The 19,613-nt window shown below is 43.4% G+C and overlaps 1 protein-coding gene across 1 annotated transcript; it reads right to left on the reverse strand.

Moving 5' to 3' along the window:
- Positions 1-16,488: 16,488 nt before the first annotated feature.
- LOC134637955 (GTPase IMAP family member 8-like) lies at positions 16,489-19,271 on the reverse strand. Its single transcript, XM_063488536.1, has 2 exons — positions 18,134-19,271; positions 16,489-18,047 (listed from the first exon to the last, which is right to left on the reverse strand). The coding sequence occupies exons 1-2, from the start codon at positions 19,269-19,271 to the stop codon at positions 16,489-16,491; spliced, it is 2,697 nt and encodes an 898-aa protein (XP_063344606.1).
- Positions 19,272-19,613: the final 342 nt, after the last annotated feature.

The raw sequence follows: 19,613 nt of genomic DNA on the forward strand, positions 1-19,613 counted from the left end.
GTCGCCTCCATCCCGATTGGTCCGTTCAGCCTCATCGTCTTCTCTGAGTACACAGCTTTGACGCCACACAGATGTGTACTTCATTTACGTTTGAGAACAGAAAGCAGTCGTGTACGATCAGAAACAGAATCTTTTTACTCCCAAGGATTCACACTAAAGTTTTTTTGGTCAACAAATGTTTTTAAATCTGAGTAAAATGATTGTATTTCTCTTTTGAGCGCCACAAAACTTCATCTTCTCAGAAGATGTTTTTTAAGCACAGCGAGCCAACGCACCCAGGAGGCAGAAAAGGTTGTTGGATGTACAAAATGTTTGTTTCCCATGATGAGCTGAATCAGCCGCTGCAGGCGCTGCAGCTCCAGCCTGGAGCTGGCACCTGGACTCGTCTGCTACGAAGTCCTGCTGCGTGTGGTTTAACATCGTCCTGCTGAAAAATGAAGGCTGTCAATGAAAAAGAGCTTTTCCGCACATAGCTGCTGAGTGTCTACGTTATTTCTGAGCTCCTAGACGCACACTGACGTTTATTATTTCACAAGCTGTTGTTTTTGCTCCTTTACATCAGAGTTCAGCACCAGGGTGATGGAGAAACGACACGGGTAGATGGTCCAGGAGTGTCAAGGTTTGCGCTCACATTTTTCTTAAGATGGTGCATTTTCCAGTTTCAACAGTTTACACGATAAATGAATAAAATATTTATTTATGAGAAAATTGAGCTCTGTTTTTATTGACATATTTACACACAGCGCGGCCACATGTTTGTACTTCCACTTTCTAAATGTCTGCCCTGCTTCAAGTCCCTCCATGTTATCTACACGTAGTGTTCAGACGCGTTCGGGCACATCAGCTCAGCCATCTGCTTTACTGCTCGATGTTCTGAAACAGGTCTGAGTGCTGCTACGACTCGAAGCTTCATTCTGTGGTATTTCAGGTGTTTACAGAGACACAGTTAAGTTTGTTAGTATCTGAATAACGACACTGTGTTGATGACTCTGCTCATCGCCACAGAGGATTTTAAACCAAACAGTCAAGATGTGAGTGAAGTGCAGACTTAAAGTTTTTATTCATGTTTAAAATACAAAGTCGAGCATTTTCAGAGTGTCAAAAGTAATTGGACAGTTGACTGACAGGCAGTTTAGTCATGTTATTTTAGTTCATGTTATTTTATGACAAAAGAAGCAGATATACTCGGACAAAACACCAAAGGTGTGAAAAACACATGAAGCCAAGGTTCAATAGTACCGGAGTCACGGAGGAGAGAAACAGCCAATGATCTGAAGGAAACCACGTCATGTGACCAACATGGTGGAGCCAGTGTTACAGTGCAGATGGATAATCACCCAAAAAACTTCCATGTAGGGCAGCGGTCCCCAACCTTTTTTGCGCCACGGACCGGTTTATGCCTGACAATATTTTCACGGACCGGCCTTTAAGGTGTTGCGGATAAATACAACAAAATAAAACTAGTACCGGTACCGAAAAAAAGAAGATTTATTCATAACACACGTGAAAAGACCCAGGAAAACCGAGTTAACGATAAAAACGATGACAAAATAACGCTGAAAACCGATTAAAAACCCTGAAAACCATACATTTCACACCTGAGCCTCAACTCTCGCGGCCCGGTACCAAACGACTCACAGACCGGTACCGGTCCGAGGCCATTGTTCTGCTGAACAACAAACAATTATGTTGCCATCACTGTTATAATCTTACAATGAAACAAAGTCTCAGATTTAATTATTAAGAAAATAAGTTTAGGCCTACCACAAGTTTGTTTTGTACTTACATTACTTATATAATCAAAATAAAATATTTAGAATAGAATAGAATTCAACTTCATTGTCATTGCACATGTCAAAGGTACAAGGCAACGAAATACAGTTTGCATCCATCCAGAAGTGCTTTAGCCATGATATAGATATATTACAAATATATATATATATATATATATTAGCAATAATATAGATATGTGAGTATATTACAGAAATGGGTCTATTATGGTATGTTATAATGTACACGGTACAAGTATGTTATGAATATGCTATAACTATAAGTATGTACAGGCTTATTGTTCTGTCACAAGTGCAGTCTCTAATGTAAACAACACATTTGTTTTTCATTCCAACACATGAGCTGGAATGTTGTAATATTTTAAGGATGTCTTGTTTCCAGTCCAGGCATTACTGCCTGAATGACTCTCATGGATCCAAATGTAAGTGCAGAAGAAAGTCTTTAACTTCCCTTACGGTGTGTTCACAACGAACGCGATAGAAGCGACCAGAGCATCAGGTTTACATGTAAAGTGAATGGAGAAGCTCGATGACGCGCGACTGGGGGTCCCGCGAAAATTCAGAAGCAGATTTGAGTTGCGAAAACGTGTCATTTTTATTCGCATGTCAAATGCGCCAGTCGCGCTACTTTGTCGCACGAATAAAAATACGTGCGTCAGTTTTTGTGTTGCATTTTGTGCATTCGCGCGTATCGCGTCTACCGCTCGAGTTGGAAAAATCTGAACTCCAGTGTCAATTCGCGCCGCGACAACCAATCAGGAGCCTGGTGACGTGGCTCTGACCTAGGTCAAAGGGGCAGGTCCAGCCAAAGCCCGTCATACTTCATTCAATATGGAGGAAAGGCTAATCAACGCCATAGCAAACCACCCGGAGCTGTACAACACCAGCTGCTTTCTGTACCGAGACAGGAATAAAAAGGACCGAGCTTGGAGGAAGAAATGTGAAGAGGTCGGTCAACCTGGTAAGTTCATTCATTTCTCTTTTGAATTTTTTGACTGACCCGGGGAAGCCGCACAAAAGCTAGCAAGCCACCACTATTTTCCCACTGATGTTCAAATACCTTTCTGCTCTTATGCATGTTATCATATAGAAATATATGTTATTGTTTATTAATAAACAGCACACAGTGGTCCCGCTATTCATCCTTCACTGCCTCGCTTTTTTGCAGATTTCGCCTCTGTCAGTGCGTCCCAGGGCAGCTGTGGCTACAACGTAGCTTGCCATCACCAGTGTGTGAATGTGTGTGTGAATGGGTGGATGACTGAATGTAGTGTAAAGCGCTTTGGGGTCCTTAGGGACTAAGTAAAGAGCTATACAAATACAGGCCATTTACCATACAGGCCAACTATCACGTCCAATAGTAAAAAACAGCACAAAAACACCCATAACTATGACCCTCATTCGGAAATACACACCTGCACCGCGAGGGAAAAAGGTGCACCAAAGTGGCGCTCAGACGAAGAAAAAACGCGACATAATAATACTTTTACGTTTTGAATTCTACAAAGGTTTGCACTTTGAGAATCAACTTGTGAGAGTTAAGTTAAGATGGCGCGGCCACGTCCAGACGCCTTCCTGACCGCTCCGCTCTGACTATCCACTTTTCTCGTTTTTTACTTATTTTTTGCTCTGGTTTACATTCCAAAATCCTCTAGTCTTATAGTATACGACGGCAGATCACTTGTAAACATCGGTGACAAGGTTGCACATCTAATCTTGGACACTTTTAAACCCGACCCATCCTGGCCGCCAGAGATTCTCCGCGGCACGGAGAACAACAAAGGACGGGCCGCTCATCCGAGGCGTAGAACAAAGAAGCGCCGGGGGAAACGCGCTGGCATTAGGAACAGACTGAGACAGCAGGCGCATCGCGCACCACTGCCCAGTATCCTACTGGCCAACGTACAATCCATGGAGAACAAGCTCGATGACCTAAGAGCAAGAGTCACCTTCCAACGTGACATGAGGGACTGCAACATTCTGTGCTTCACGGAGACATGGCTGACCCCCACCGTGCCGGACCAGGCCGTAACTCCATCGGATTCATTCTTTGTGCTCCGCACGGACAGAATGGCAGAGTCGAAAAACCAAAGGTGGAGGAGTGTGCTTCATGGTAAACAGAAAGTGGTGTGATGCCAGGAGCATTTCTACTCTTTCCAGCAGCTGCTCGCCACATCTGGAATTCCTGAGCATTAAGTGCCGCCCTTTCTATCTGCCCCGTGACTTCACCTCAGTCATCGCCACGGCGGTCTACATCCCACCCCAAGCGGACGCAGGTATGGCTTTGTCCAAACTACATGATGTGCTGAGTTCGCTTCAAAACAAGGACCCGGGCACAGCCCTCATTGTAGCAGGAGACTTTAATAAAGCGAACCTCAGACAAGTCATGCCAAACTTTTACCAGCATGTCTCGTGTCCGACGAGGGGGGATCGAATTTTGGATCACTGCTACACGCCATACAAGCAGGGCTACAAAGCTGTCTCACACCCGGCTTTTGGGAAGTCTGACCACAACGCCATCTTCCTCATTCCCCAGTATAAACAAAACATACGGAGGGAAGAAGTAACCACGAGGGAGGTGAAACGGTGGTCTGCCCAATCAGAAGCTACGCTACAGGACGCACTCGACGACGTCGACTGGGACATGTTCAGAGCATGCGCAGTCGACATCAACGAGTTTACGGAAGTAGCAGTATCCTTTGTCAATATGCTAGCGGAGGAGATTATCCCCACTGCGAGAGGCACCACATTCCCAAACCAGAAACCGTGGATGGACAGATCGATCCGCGCTGCAGTAAACGCCAGGACCGCCACCTACAACGCAGGCCTCGCCACTGGCGATATGAGCGCCTACAAAGCGGCCCCATACGGCGCGCGGTGAGAGATGCTAAACGCCGGTACCGGGAGCGTGTGGAGTCCCGCTTCCACCAGGGCGACACACGGAGTATGTGGCACGGACTACGCACCATTACGGACTACAAACCCAAGGACACTGCGCCAATCAACGCCGACTCTGCATTCACCAATGAGCTGAACCAGTTCTACGCCCATTTCGAGGTTAGCCAGGCGGCTAATGCCATCTACCGCCTGACTACCGAGGACAGTGATGTCATCAGCGAGAGACCGGTGACCAGCTTCGCAGAGCATGACGTCCGAGCGGCATTGAGGAGAGTGAACACAAGGAAAGCGGCGGGGACAGACGGCATCACCGGCCATCTGCTGCGCTGCTGTGCTGACCAGCTAGCAGGTGTGTTCACTTACATCTTCAACGAGTCCCTGGCGAAGTCTGTGGTCCCCACATGCTTCAAAAGATCCACCATCATCCCTGTGCCCAAGAACAGCAAACCCTCATCCCTGAACGATTACCGGCCAGTTGCGCTGACCTCGGTAGTAATGAAGGTGTTTGAGAGGCTGCTGAAGAACATCATCTCCTCCTCCATCCCAGACACCACAGATCCGCTCCAGTTCGCCTACCGACCCAACAGATCCACTGAGGACGCCATCGCCCACGTCCTGCACACCACCCTCAGCCACGTGGACAAGAAACAGGGTAACTATGTGAGAATGCTGTTTGTTGATTACAGTTCAGCGTTTAACACACTAGTGCCCAGCAGACTGTTCACAAAGCTCAGGGATCTGGGACTCAACAGCCGTCTGTGTGCGTGGGTGTTGGACTTCCTCACCGGCAGAACTCAGGTGGTGAGGGTGGGTAGGTGTGTCTCCGACAGCATCACCATCAACACAGGAGCACCACAGGGGTGTGTCCTCTCGCCACTGCTCTACTCCCTCTACACTTCAGACTGTGTGGCCACCCACGGCTCCAACACCATTGTGAAGTTTGCTGACGACACAGTGGTGTTGGGTGCCATCTCCAACAACGATGAGGCGGCTTACATGGATGAAGTGAAGAATCTGGCATCATGGTGCCAGGACAACCACCTCCAGCTGAACGTCAGCAAGACCAAGGAGCTGGTGGTGGACTTCAGAAGGAGTCAGCACAGAGACTACAAGCCCATTATCATCAATGGAGCTCCAGTGGAGAGGGTGCAGTCCTTTAAGTATCTTGGTGTCCACATCTCCTCAGACCTGACATGGGCTGCCCACATTCAGGCCCAGACCAAAAAGGCTAGGCAGTGCCTGTATCACCTACGACAACTGAGGAAGTTCAGGGTCTCTCCAAAGATCCTCAGGATCTTCTATACAGGCGCTGTGGAGAGCATCCTCACACAGAACATGACATTGTGGTTTGGGAACAGCTGTGTGAAGGACCAAAAAGCTCTCCAGAGAGTGATCCGTACAGCAGAACGCTGCTGCAGGATTGCTCTCCCCCCGCTTCAGGACACCTACACCAGGAGATGCCGGACCAGAGCAACGCAGATACTGAAGGACCCGTCCCATCCTGGCAACAAACTGTTCCAACTTCTGCAATCTGGTAGAAGGTTCTGCATCATCCGGGCAAGGACAGAGAGACTCAAGAGGAGCTTCTATCCCCAAGCCATCCGGGCCCTAAACCAACACCCCCCCCCCCCCCCCCCCACACACACACACACACCCTCTCACATCATCTATAACTGACTGAGACTCTCCTCCAGACACTCAATTCCTTTAAGTTTAAATATGTTTATATTGTCTATTCTGTAAAATAGTCAGATGTCTATTCATATTAATGTACAGAATTCACCTGCTTGCTGCTACTACTGCACATTCACCCAATGTATATACTATATATATATATATATATATATATATATATATATATATATTTATAATGTTATTCCTCTACCCCCCCCCCCCCTTTTTTTTTTTGCACATGTCGAGGAGCGTGTCAGGATACATTTCACTGTGCAACTATGCATGTGACAAATAAAGAACCTTGAACCTTGTGAGAACTGTGAGTAATGTTCATGTGTGTGGGGAAAAAAAGTGTATAAAGTGCGTGGCGAGGGGCTAGTTATTCTGAGAACCCCTGCTGCAGTAAATGAGGGACCACTGTATATACTTTCTCTATGACTATTGTTTTCAACCTGTTAACTTTTAATATTGTCTTGACAGAGCCAACTGATTCTGCAGCAGAGCATCCCCTGTTGCTTCTCCTGGCTCCCCAGTCCCTGAGCTCCTGCTGCTGCACCCACAGGTATGTACAGCAAGCACTGATAACTTTTTACTCGGTTGGATTCCCTTGTGATCAATTTTGCTAAATATCTACAACCAATCTGTTTATATCCTGTTTTTTTCAATGTTGAAAATGAAAATCTAGTAGCAGCATTCTCATTTCTTTGTGTTGTTTTGTGCTGTGTTTTACAGGCCCACAGAGGAGGACGGCTCCGAGGCAGATGAGGGACGGGTCCTAGGACGGTCCATCGGCGGTGGAGCTGGCCATCCTGGTGTCCCTGAAGAGGCCACGCCAGTCTCCAACGGAGCATTTCCACCTCAGCCTTGGTCCTTCTCTGGAGAGCATGCCGCCTCAGACAAGAGTATTAGTGAAATTTCAAATTTATAAATTAGTTTTTGAAAACAGCACAGCTGTGTTAAATTTGGAAACATTGGACCCGAGCAATCAGTAGTTTTCTGATGAGGCAGCAGCTCTCCAGGGCAGAAACAATGTTCTTATTTTTCTCCTCCTTCTCCCTGAGGCTCTTCCACTTTAAGCTGGCTCCTTTTTATTCCTGTCTCTCTGTAAATAGTTATATTTTATATATTTATGTTTAATGTTTTTCTGTTTGTAAATTTTAATATTATTTGAAACAAATTTTGTAATGACAAATGTCTCAGTTCTACTAAACAGCAAATACTGGCACACAACTTGACACATGTAGAATTAATTTCATATTATACTAATGAAAAATATACTAATATATAGCAACATAGTGAAGACCAATTATTTAAGAGAATAAAGAGAGGTTAGTTTATTTTGGAGTAGAGCTCCATTCAGTAAGAATATTTAAAAAAAGGCAGGAACGCTCTTTAGAGGTTTGTGGGCGGCTCAGAGCCGTTGTGGGGAAGTCACTGGGACTTCAAACAGGCTGTTGTTTTGGCTGCCAAAACGCTGCTCCCTCCGCCGAGAAGTGGGCCCTGAACTTCTCCCTCACCAGGACAGCCTCTCTGGAGCAGTTGTTGGCTGCTACACGACCCAGGCCTTTTTCGAAAAATTAACCTGTGATAAGACAGCATATCAAGATAGAATTGTTATTATCATATAATTAAAGATGAACCAAACTGTTCACAATTTTATCTAGCTCTCAGTTTTAAGAAAGGCTGGTGACCCCTGTTATAGAGTCTGACAGCTGCAGGGATTATACACAAATATTCAACTATACCAGAATTAAACCAGGTCTAAAGAAAAAAAAAGGAGTGAGTATCACTACAAAGATTACCCACAGTGGTCCTCATACCACAGTTTGATATCAGCAAACACCGAGAGCATACACTGATATGACACCACAGCCATGCTATCATTGCTAACACTGATAACAGCATAAATCGAATTAAATCAGGACTTGATGAGACCTTTCGAGTATCACTAGAAATATTATAAACAGTCGTCTCCATACCACAGTTTGCTATCAGTAAACACCGACAGCATTCACTGATACCACATACCCAGAAAAAGTAATATATAAAAGTTTTTAGTCGCGCTCTTCCACCATTGCCGCGTTTACAAGTACACACAAGTACGCACAGGCTCGGACAACCTCGATCCTCCTTTTCTCCAGATTACCCTTTCTGGGTCACAAAATAACCTTTTAAGATATTTTCAGGCGAGAATGTAGCTGTGTAATGCTCAAATATCTACTTAAATTATCAAAATATCACATATGTGCAAAAGTGCTTCCACGTTTTCGGAGAGCTCTGTTATCCACCAGTGGGATAGCTGACTGGGAGGTCAAGGCTCGATAGAGCCGGCGAGGACAGCTAACTCTTGGCGTATGTTTTCAACCCCCCTGCGGTCTTTTACTAATCAGGTTAAATATGATATATATATAGTTAGTTAGTTATGGCTATGGATTGAAAATACACCCCACACCCCACCCCTAACGGCTGCACCTCCCGAAAAAGTTTGTCTGGGCTCTTATCTCACTTTTATATTTCAAACAATCAACAGAAAATTTCACAGACATAGTTTTATGTAAGGTTTTTAAGGCTGTGGTGTTAATTTTTAAGTAACATGAGCCCAGCGGCAGCAGCAACGCTAGACTAACACTAACTAGCTAGCAAGATTATAAACCTGGTGCTAAACTAAGAGAAGCCACAAAATCAGTTTGAATAAGAGTAAACATTTACTCACCAAGTCAGTGTATCAGGTAAAGATCCACAGCAATGACAACAATAATATCTTGAGCTGAAGCTTCTCAAGGTTTGCTCATAACAAATGCTGGCACCATGAACATCCGGACTGATCCGTGCGAGGGAGGAGGACGGTAGTGACGTGGCATTTTCAAACCACATCGTTTCATCCTTCCGCACTGAGAAGCAAAACTTCCAGCTTACTTAGTTCTAAGTTAAGACAACTCAAATAAATTGAGTTGATCAGCGTTTGTGCATAAAAAGTACTGGTAACTTACTTAAACTGAGTTCTAATAACAAACTGATAAAAATTGAGTTCAGCCTACTTAATATTTTTAATTATACACAATATTAGATTTTACAGTGCAGGACACCCCAAGGGACACGGTCAATTGCCTTCTCCAAGTCCACAAAACACATGTAGACTGGTTGGGCAAACTCCCATGCACCCTCAAGTATCCTTGAGAGGATAACGAGCTGGTCCAATTTTCCACGACAAGGACGAAAACCGCATTGTTCCTCCTGTATCTGAGGTTCAACTAGCGGACGAACTCTCCTTTCCAGCACCCTGGCATAGACTTTCCCAGGGAGGCTGAGGAGTGTGATCCCCCTGTAGTTGGAACACACCCTCCGGTCCCCCTTCTTAAAGATGGGGACCACCACCCCGGTCTGCCAGTCCAGGGGTACTGCCCCTGATCTCCACGCATCTCTGTGGGATGATTATTGGTAATTTTTTCTCTAATGATTAAAATTTTATTTGTGAAGAAGTTCATGAAGTCATTACAAGTTAGCGTTAAAGGGATGGTTGGCTCGATAGAGCCCTGACTTTTTCTCAGCCTGGCTACATGCTGAAGAGAAACCGATTTATAAATAAATTGATTTGTTGATCAATTATTAAGTCATGTACTAACAGAGACTTGGAGGAGAGAGACCTAATATTTAATAATCCACATTTCACTGTTTTATTCTTTGGTTCAGATGTGGATACTGTATTGTTCTTTCTTTTTGAGTTTTTATGTTTAAGTTGTTTATTGCTGGTTTTTAGTTTGTTTTTTGTCTGTTTGGGAGCTGACACAGTCTCAATGGTATGGGCTCAAAATGTGGTCATAAATATTTTGTACTTGTAAATCAGTTTTGTATGTGTAAAAAGAATTTGTGTGTGCGTAAAAAGGATTTGTGTGTGTAAAAAAGATTTGTGTGTGCGTAAAAAAGATTTGTGTGTGGACAAAAAACCCTGCAAGTTACAAGTACGAATTTTGACCCTATTTTTCTTCCTTTCATCTGATTGGTCAATGTCATGTCAATCACAAATGTAACAATCCAATCAGAGAACAGATGGGTTTGGCTGTCGGAGGGGCACTGCAGGTCCTTGAAGGGTAATACAGTTTGAAGCTGGAGGATCTCTATATAAATATCCGATAGCAGCTAGGTCCGCTAACTTTCAGCAGCTGTTGAAAGGATAAAGTTGTGGTATGTCAGTGGTTAGAAATACCATCATTACTTTAGGATTAGTTTAACACAAAGTCAGGGCTGACCCGGGACCATTGCTGTGAGTCACAGTGCGCAGCATAAAAGTCCTTTCACATCGGACACAGGATGTGCTGCTAATGCTAACTGCTAACTAAAAGCAAAGGATCCAGAATTTGTTGCGCTGGCTGCTGGGTCTGTGGGTTTTTGCAGCAGCTCTACCTGTACTAGCTGCACCTGCTCCTTGTCGTTTCTATCTCTGACTTTATGTCCTCTACAAGAGTTTCGGGGTTTTTTGCTAGTTCTTCAAATGTTCAATAAAAACATGTATGCTAATTCATAATGAAGAAAGCTTTGTAGTGAAGACTGTCATTTCCAAAACACTGCCCGCCCCCCCGCGGTCTGCAGCGCTGTTGAAAAGGCTGTGGAAGTCCCTGTATTAAGCACATAGACCTGTGACACAAAAATCACCAAACTCGGACGACCACAGACTGTTTTCCTTCGTGGTGATGAAGGAAAACGCTGGGTTGGCATGTAAAAGGGCATTTATTCCCTTCAAAGACCTGCAGTTCAACAAAAGTGCCCCTCCGACAGCCAAACCCATCTGTTCTCTGATTGGATTGTTACATTTGTGATTGACATGACATTGACCAATCAGATGAAAGGAAGAAAAATCGGGTCAAAATTCGTACTTGTAACTTGCAGGGTTTTTTTGGCTAAGTCCACACACAAATGTTTTTTACGCACACACAAATCTTTTTTACACATACAAATCTTTTTTACGCACACACAAATTCTTTTTACACATACAAAACTGATTTACAAGTACAAAATATTTATGACCACATTTTGAGCCCATACAATGGAGATGGGTTTTTGGGGGGTAGCAGGAGGAGAGAAGCTGCAGAGAGGCGTGTAAGACTGCAACTCTGCTTCCTGGTCCCAGCTCTGGATAGTCATATTTTGGGGGGTTTAATAAATTGGTCCATATTTCTAGAAATGAGAGCTGCTCCATCCAAAGTGGGATGGATGCCGTCTCTCCTAACAAGACCAGGTTTCCCCCAGAAGGTTTGCCAATTATCTATGAAGCCCACATCGTTTCTGGGACACCACTCAGACAGCCAGCAATTTAAGGAGAACATGCAGCTAAACATGTCACTCCTGGTCTGATTGGGGAGGGGACCAGAGAAAACTACAGAGTCCCACATTGTTTTGGCAAAGTTACACACCGATTCAATATTGATTTTAGTGACCTCCGATTGGCGTAACCGGGTGTCATTACTGCCGACGTGAATTATGATCTTACTGTATTTACGTTTACCCTTAGCCAGCAGTTTTAAATTTCCCTCAATGTCGCCTGCTCTGGCCCCTGGAAGACAATTGACTATGGTTGCCGGTGTCTCTAGCTTCACATGTCTGAGAACAGAATCGCCAATTACCAGAGTTTGACCCTCGGCGGGTGTGTCGCCGAGTGGGGAAAAACGGTTAGACGCATGAACAGGTTGGTGGTGTACCTGGGGCTTCGTTTTAAGACTATGCTTCCTCCTCACGGTCACCCAGCCGCCCTCTTTCCCCAGCTGCTTGGGGTCTGCCGGGGAACAGCTAGCGGGGCCTACGCTATCTTCGGCTGCACCAGCTACAGGGGCCTGGCTAGCTATGAGTGAATGAAGGGTGCGAAGCCGAGTCTCCAATTCAGTAATCCTGGCCTCCAGAGCTGCAAATATGCTACATTTGTTACAGGTATCATTACTGCTAAAGGAGGCCGAGGAGTAGCTAAACATCTGACACAATGAGCAGGAAAGTGCAGGAGGGACAGGTGAAGAGGCCATGGTGCTAACGAGTCGGCTACGAGCTAAGCTAAGCTAGCGAAACAGTACAGACACAGTGAGTGAATACTTTGGCTATAAATTAGAGAGTGAGTACACAGAAAGTGTGCTTCGGATGAAGCACGTGAAGATTATATTATGAAAAAAGAATGTATTTGAAAGTTTTTAATTAAATTGCTAAGCAGATAAGCTACTCAAAAACACCACTGTGGCCGTTTCTCAATTCTCAAGTACGCGAGTACGTACTCGCGTTCTCGGCCAGTACATACTCGCGTTCTCGGCGAGTACGTACTGGCCGAGAACGCACGGGAGTACGGACTCGCCGAGAACGCGAGCACGGACTCGCGATTTGTACAATTGGAACACCAGCGTACGTGATGATGTCACAGGTCCGGAGTTTTTACTGCCGTCCCCTCTTAATTTAACTGTGAGTAACATGTTATGAAGCTTAACTTTAATCACAGCCAAACTGGTTTACTCAGGAACAAATAAAACACTGAAATAAACCCAACATTAACATTTAGAAGTGATCTAAGTGACTTATATATCATTGTTAACCTCAGTAGTGAAACCTCTATTAATAAAAATAGTGTACATGTACATACGTGTACATACCTTAATAAATACAAGCAGGTGAGATGTTAGAACGCTTTTATTTGTATTTTAGTGGACACCCAATACTATAGACAGCTGCTGGGGTTTCTTTAACCTGAGTAGTGAGAAGACCGCGAGCGGGGTGGGGGGGTGTTTGAAAACGATGTGCCGGGAGTCCGCTGTTGAGTTTTGGACGAAATGCATTCTGGGATATTTAGCTGTACCAAGTCACCACCGATGCATGCTCGATAAAACGGGCGGAGTGAGAACACATCCGGGACTTTTTCGCGTTCTCGGCTTGATGCGTACTTCGAATTGGAACAGTACTTGGTCTCCGACTGATGACGTATCACGAGTACACGAGAACGCAAGTACGCACAAGTACGCATATTGAGAAACGCCCTGTGTTTGAGCAGGAACAGGAAGAGATACTCTACTGCAGAGAGAGCGAACACATAAGCTGTGTCCAAATTCATGGGCTGCATCCTCCTGAGGAGCCGGCCTTCGTGGTCTACATGGGCCGGGTCCTCAGGAGGTTGGGTAGGCCGGAAGTAAACGGCTGTGAAATTGGACGGTCTAGCCTTCAGATTAGCGTCACCGCTGTCTCGGTGAAGTTTAATAAACTCGGCCGTCTGCTCCTTGCTATCTAAAATATAACAGGACACTGGCGTAAATTCTCGACCATCTCACACTTCTGTTTAATCAGTTTTCTGTTTGACGTTTATTCAGCTGTGTGAAAACCAAGGAGGAACCCACCCGGGGGATTAATAAAGTTTTATTTTATCTGATCTAATCTAATAACTTTAATTTCAGACAAAACGGTTTACTCACGAACAAATAAAACACTGAAAAAAGACAGACAATAACATTTTTAGGTTGTCTAAGTGACTTGTATATTACGTTTAACCTGAGTAGCGAAAGTCCGCGGTGATCTGAACATGATGTGCCGGGAGTTGTGCCGTTCTCAGCGGCTTCAGTGACCCTCGAGCTCTCGGCTAACTATCGAGCTGGAGGGTAACAGACGTCTCCGAAAACGTCGAAGCACTTTTGCAAATAAGCGATGTCTTGATAAACCGAGCAGATATTTCAAGTTTACACACCCACATTCTCGCCTGAAAATATGTTAAAAGTTTATTTTGTGACACAGAAAGATTAATAAGAGTAATTTTAAAACTTAGTCACGGCCACCATTGCTGGAAACTGGAGTTTGGCTGGGCCGCGCTATGAATTCTGGTATATGGTGAGCCAAGAAGGACACACCCGACCCATCCTTCAAATTCGGGGAAAAGGAGGACGCATTTGTCGGCTGCATTCGGAGGAGTCTACGAATTTGGACAGCCTTTGGCGCGTCGCTGTGACGTAATCGGCCTACAAATGCGGCCTCAGGAGGATGCAGCCCATGAATTTGGACACAGCTATAGTGACAGCGCCACCAACTGCCATTATTGTTTCATTTTATTATAGAATCTTACAAGAACGAGGCAAAATTGTATTCCATTGTGCTTTATTAGCTGCTTCGGTGAAAAACAAATTAACACTGGAAAAAAATAATGATTTCAAAACAACATACTGGACAACAGTTATTCATCACTTGATTGCTTCAATACAACCCTTGGGCACATATATGCGGGACTTTTTGTGGCTGTTTTGATCTCGCTCTCCTTCTTAACCGATCAAATCTCGCTGTGGTAGCAGCTTTAAACTTGGTATGACCCAGGTTGATAGAGGGTGCCCAGTCTGTATCGCATTCCAGCATTTTGTAGGCTGGATTGCCTACAAAGCACAACAAACATTAGCCCGCAAAGCCACAGTAAACAAAGCAGCATAGCTTAACGAATTCAGTTCAAATCAATATTATTATTGTAACCTACATTAACAATTATTTTATGATAAATTACGTAACAACTACAACAAAAGACATTTGTGGAAAAGCTTGGAGCAGACCAACATGTGAGCTGGAGTGTTCTGGAACGTTATATTTGATCTTCGAATAGCTGCAATCGAGGTCATCCTTCGCCTCTTCGTGACTTCGTACTTATGCAATTAATCACTGGACACATGGACAGGTACGTTTATAAATAATATTATATTTGACCAATTTTCTTATACATAGGTTTGACCTGGGGGTAGAGTTGATTGTGAACTGGAAAGGGGAAATGCTTATGAACTTATAAAGTAAAAACATGATGCATTTAAGGTTATCTTGTTTGGTTTTTATTTAAGAAGAGAATTTGTTCCAGTGTGCGATGGCCGAGTCTGCTTGTTTTCTTGGAGATAATTTCTCCTGCCTTAGAAAAAATCCTCTCACATGGAACAGAAGAGGCTGGAGAGCACAGAAACTGCAACGCAATTGGGTAGAGATGCAGGAGTACGGTCTTCCTGGGTCCCACAGACTATCAGCTAAAGAGAATAAACAAATTAAATTACTGCACATTTAGTAGAATAACATTTTAAGATTATTTTAAAAATAAAATATATTTTTCATTCAATTTTCATTCAATTAAATTGAAAGAGTCAAATGGAGGTCTTTCTAAAGTTTTTAATGATTTTTATATTATGAAAAGCAGATTTTTGACATTTTAAGTATTTAATGTTTTCAGATAAAATAAACACACACAAAACAAAAGCAAATGAAAAGAACAGAATCCTAACAAACCCACACGATTGACCAAAATCAACTCAACATACTCACACACAACAGAACCAGACATCACATGACTGTGGCCAAATGAATCAAGCCTCGACACAGTGCTTCTGAAGCAAAGGGGTATGTCTATCAAAGACTATTACTTCAGTTTTATTTTCATTCGATGCAAGAAAGTTTTGTGATAACCAAACTTTAACATCATGAAGACAGTTAAAGGTTGTAGTGGGTCAGAGACATCCAAGTTCAGGGGGAAGTAAACTTGGATGTCATCAGCATAGCAGTGGAAAGAGATAGTAATATTTTTTGAAAGTATAGTCCAAAGGCAGCATATACAGGGAGAACAAAGTAGGACCAAGAACAGACCCCTGGGGCACACCACAGTAGATATGGGCAGAAGAGGAAAAGTACTGCCACATAGCAACGGAGAAAGTCCTCTCTGAGAGATCTGATTTAAACTAAGATAGGACTATGCCTTTGAGACCAACAGCATGTTCTAGCCTCGATAATAAAATGTGGTGATCAACTGTATCGAAAGCAGAGGTCAAATCAAGTCGAACTAAAACCACAGAGCAGCCTGAGTGGACGGTTAAAAGTAAATCAATGTTAGAACTCAGGAACACAGAAGTGCATGTAACATGTAACAACAGCTAATTACTGTACATGAGATGAATTAGTGTTACCAGTCTGAGTCGGAAGCATATTTAATGTTGGTGTAATGACCTGTGGTTTAATGATGACACTGCTGAGACTGATGATCACTAATCAGTTTCTGTGGCTGTGATCGACAGCAGGAGTAAAATATGCACAACAACAAATCAGTGCTACTTTAAAGATTCTCTTATCCAAATGACAGAAAGAGAAGAACATCTGACGTTTCATTTCATAAAATGTTGCAGGCTGATGAGCTGCTGAGCTCTTCTCCCAAAATGTTTTTCATTAACTCATTTAGTTGATCTTTTTGTTTTTCCTGGAGGTCTTCCATGTCCTCCTCATTAGTCCGATTGATTTGTTTTTCATGTTTTTGCATTAAATCCTTGATCTTTTTCAAATTTTCAGTCTTTTTGGTCACACGTCTCACTAAGTCATACATTTCCTTCTTATGTTCTTCCCTCTGTTTTGCTAATTCGTCCATGTGTTTCTTCTGGGCTTGGTTGAACTCTTCAGCTTTCTTTCTGGCTTCCTCTTCATGTTTCTTCTTTAGATCTTCCAGAGTTTTCTTATGATTTTCCTCCAATCCTTTTATTTCCTGTTCTCTTCTTCTTTGATCCTCTTCTTTATTGATTTTTTCACATTCCAGCTTTTCGTTATAATCGTCCTGTAGCTTTTTCATTTTTTCTTTCTCTTCCTCTCGTCTTTTGTCTTCTTCTTGTCGTTGTTTGTCCCACCATTCTTTCTGTTCTTTCTCCCACTCCTCTTGTTTTCTTCTCATCTCTTCTCTGGCTTCTTCCAGTTTTCTGTCGACATTTTCTTTTGCCTCTTTTTCTGACTGAATTTGTTTGTCCAGCTTTTCAAGTTCTGTTTCAAATTCTTGTCGACGTCTTTCTTCTTCAGCTTCCTTTTCCCTTTTCTCCTTTTCCCTGATTTCCTGTTCCTGCTTTCTCTTCTCTTCTTCTTCTCTAATTTTATTTCTCATTTTTTCGAGTTCTTTTTCTCTCTGTATTCTCTCCTTTTCTCTCTCTTCATCGATTCTTTTCTTCATATCCTCCATTTCTTTTTTATATCTTCTTTCAATTTCTTCCTTTTCTTTCTGCATCTCTTCTTCCTTCTCCTTTAAAATCTTCTGCATCTCCTTCCTTATCGCAGTTTCAGCCTCTTGCAGCATCTTGTTGGTAAAGCAGCGCCTTCCATTGTTCTTCATCATGGTGTCAATCTTTGCTATCAGCTCGCTGACTTGTTTTTTATTTTGTTTGTCATTATTATTGAACACATGATATCTTCCTCCACAGTCAGAGATCAGCTTCTTAAAGGAAGGATCACAGTTGTTTTTGATGTAGTCCTCTATGGACAATCTGCTATGCTCCAGTTCATCTCCTCTGGTTAAAAGAACGATGGTGAACTTTTCAGAATTCTTCCCAAAGAATTGCTTGATGAGTTTCAGAGTCTCCTTCTCCTCTGCTGTGAATCTGCCAATATGAATCACCAACAGGAAGACATGTGGTCCTGGAGCCAGGAGACTGACACATTTCACCAGCTCTTCTAGAACTTCCTCATTGGACAAACTTGTGTCAAACAGACCAGGAGTGTCGACCACAAGAACAGGATGACCGTCCACCTCACCGTGTACTTTGTGACATTGTTGTGTAACTGATATTTGACTTGATTCAGCTTTAAACTCATCTCTTCCTAAAATGGTGTTTCCTGTAGAGCTCTTTCCACAGCCGGTCTTCCCAATCAGCACAATCCTGAGAGAGTCTGAGTCCTGTTCTCCAACTTCACCACCTAAAACATGAAAACATTTGCATTTAACTTAGAGTTAGATCAGGACTCAGTGGGTCATTGGAAAATATAAAATCTAAACTACTTACCAGTGACAAGTTTTAAGACTCTCTCCATTTGTGCGTGTAAAAATGTTGTAGTTGTATAACAGCATAGTTGTCCTGTAGGCTGACTAATTTTGTCCACAATCTCAAACAACTCTGGGATCTGCTGTTTTTTCTTGATGCTGAGAACAACCGATCTTCCTCCACAGCTCTCACGGAGCTCCTGGATGTCCTTGTCTTCCTTTAGAAAGCTAAGAACAGCTGGATCTGTTGGATCTGACTTGACAGTGAACAGAATCATGGTGAAGTCATTGACTCGAGAGCCGAATGCATCCTGGATGGTCTCTAACTCTCCCTTGTCTTCATCAGTGAGGGGAGCCACAGGTAGGACCAGGATGAAGGCATGGACACCCTCAGGATCACAGAGGGAGACACACTTGAATGATTCCTCCATCACTGCCTCCTGAGGTTTTCCATACAAGGCAGGCAGCTCCACCAGGGAAACCCAACGTCCACACACCTCTCCCTGATGTTTAACACACTCTGATGAGTTGGAGACTGAATGAAGCTCAGTCTGACCTAAAATGGCCTTGGCTGCTGACGTCTTCCCTGCTCCTCTCCTCCCACACAGAACCAGGTTCAGACTGGACTTCAGATTGGGTTTAGCCTCTTCTTTTAACATTAGATATTTTCCCCAGTTTTTACTCACTATCTCATTCATTTCTTCCATCAACTCTGAGGAATCTGAGAAGGAGTCTTTTCTGTCAAAATTAACGAAGTGCTGCCTTTGTTTGGATTCTTCAATGAGTTTATCCACTGAGTTATTCCCTTCCTCATTATGTGTTAGGATGACGATGGAGTGATTAAAAGCATCTTGACCAAACAAGCTCAGGACCAAATTCAGAGTTTGTCTGTTCTTCTCAGTGAAATCAGAAGGTTTCACTAACAGCAGCAGAACGTTTGGTCCAGGAGGACAGAGACTCACACAGCTCTTCATCACTTTAAACAGCGCTTCCACAGGCAGACTGAAGATGTCAGGAGTTTTTACAACTGTGGGAGGTTTCCTGTTCCTCTCTCCAGAGGCAGCACCAGATTGCTTTCCTCCAAAACCTTTAGACTCTTTCTTTCCAGCGAGCAGCTTTTCCAGGGCTGATTTTTTGTTCTCACTTTTTCCAAACAGCATTATCCTGAGTTCACGTGCTGCAATAAAAAAAAGTTATTTTACCTCAAAAATTCTGAAACACATATTTATGTTAGATTCCATTACATAGTTTGTAATTGTTAATCATATCACTTGAGAAATAATCATTTACAATTCTGTCTTAAAACAGGTTGCTTAGTGATAGTGCTGGCAGTTACACTTTCCAATATGGTTTCTTGATGACGGGCCGGGCTAAGTTTGAACAGCCATGTCAGCTCTCTATTAAGGAGGATAAGCTTCTGTGTACATTCAGGAGCAGCTGATCAGCTGACATGACAGAGCGGATGGGTGTGTAAAGCTGTAGCAGCTCAGAGAGATAAGATG

Source organism: Pelmatolapia mariae, linkage group LG2, assembly GCF_036321145.2.
Source record: "Pelmatolapia mariae isolate MD_Pm_ZW linkage group LG2, Pm_UMD_F_2, whole genome shotgun sequence".
NCBI lineage: Eukaryota > Metazoa > Chordata > Actinopteri > Cichliformes > Cichlidae > Pelmatolapia > Pelmatolapia mariae.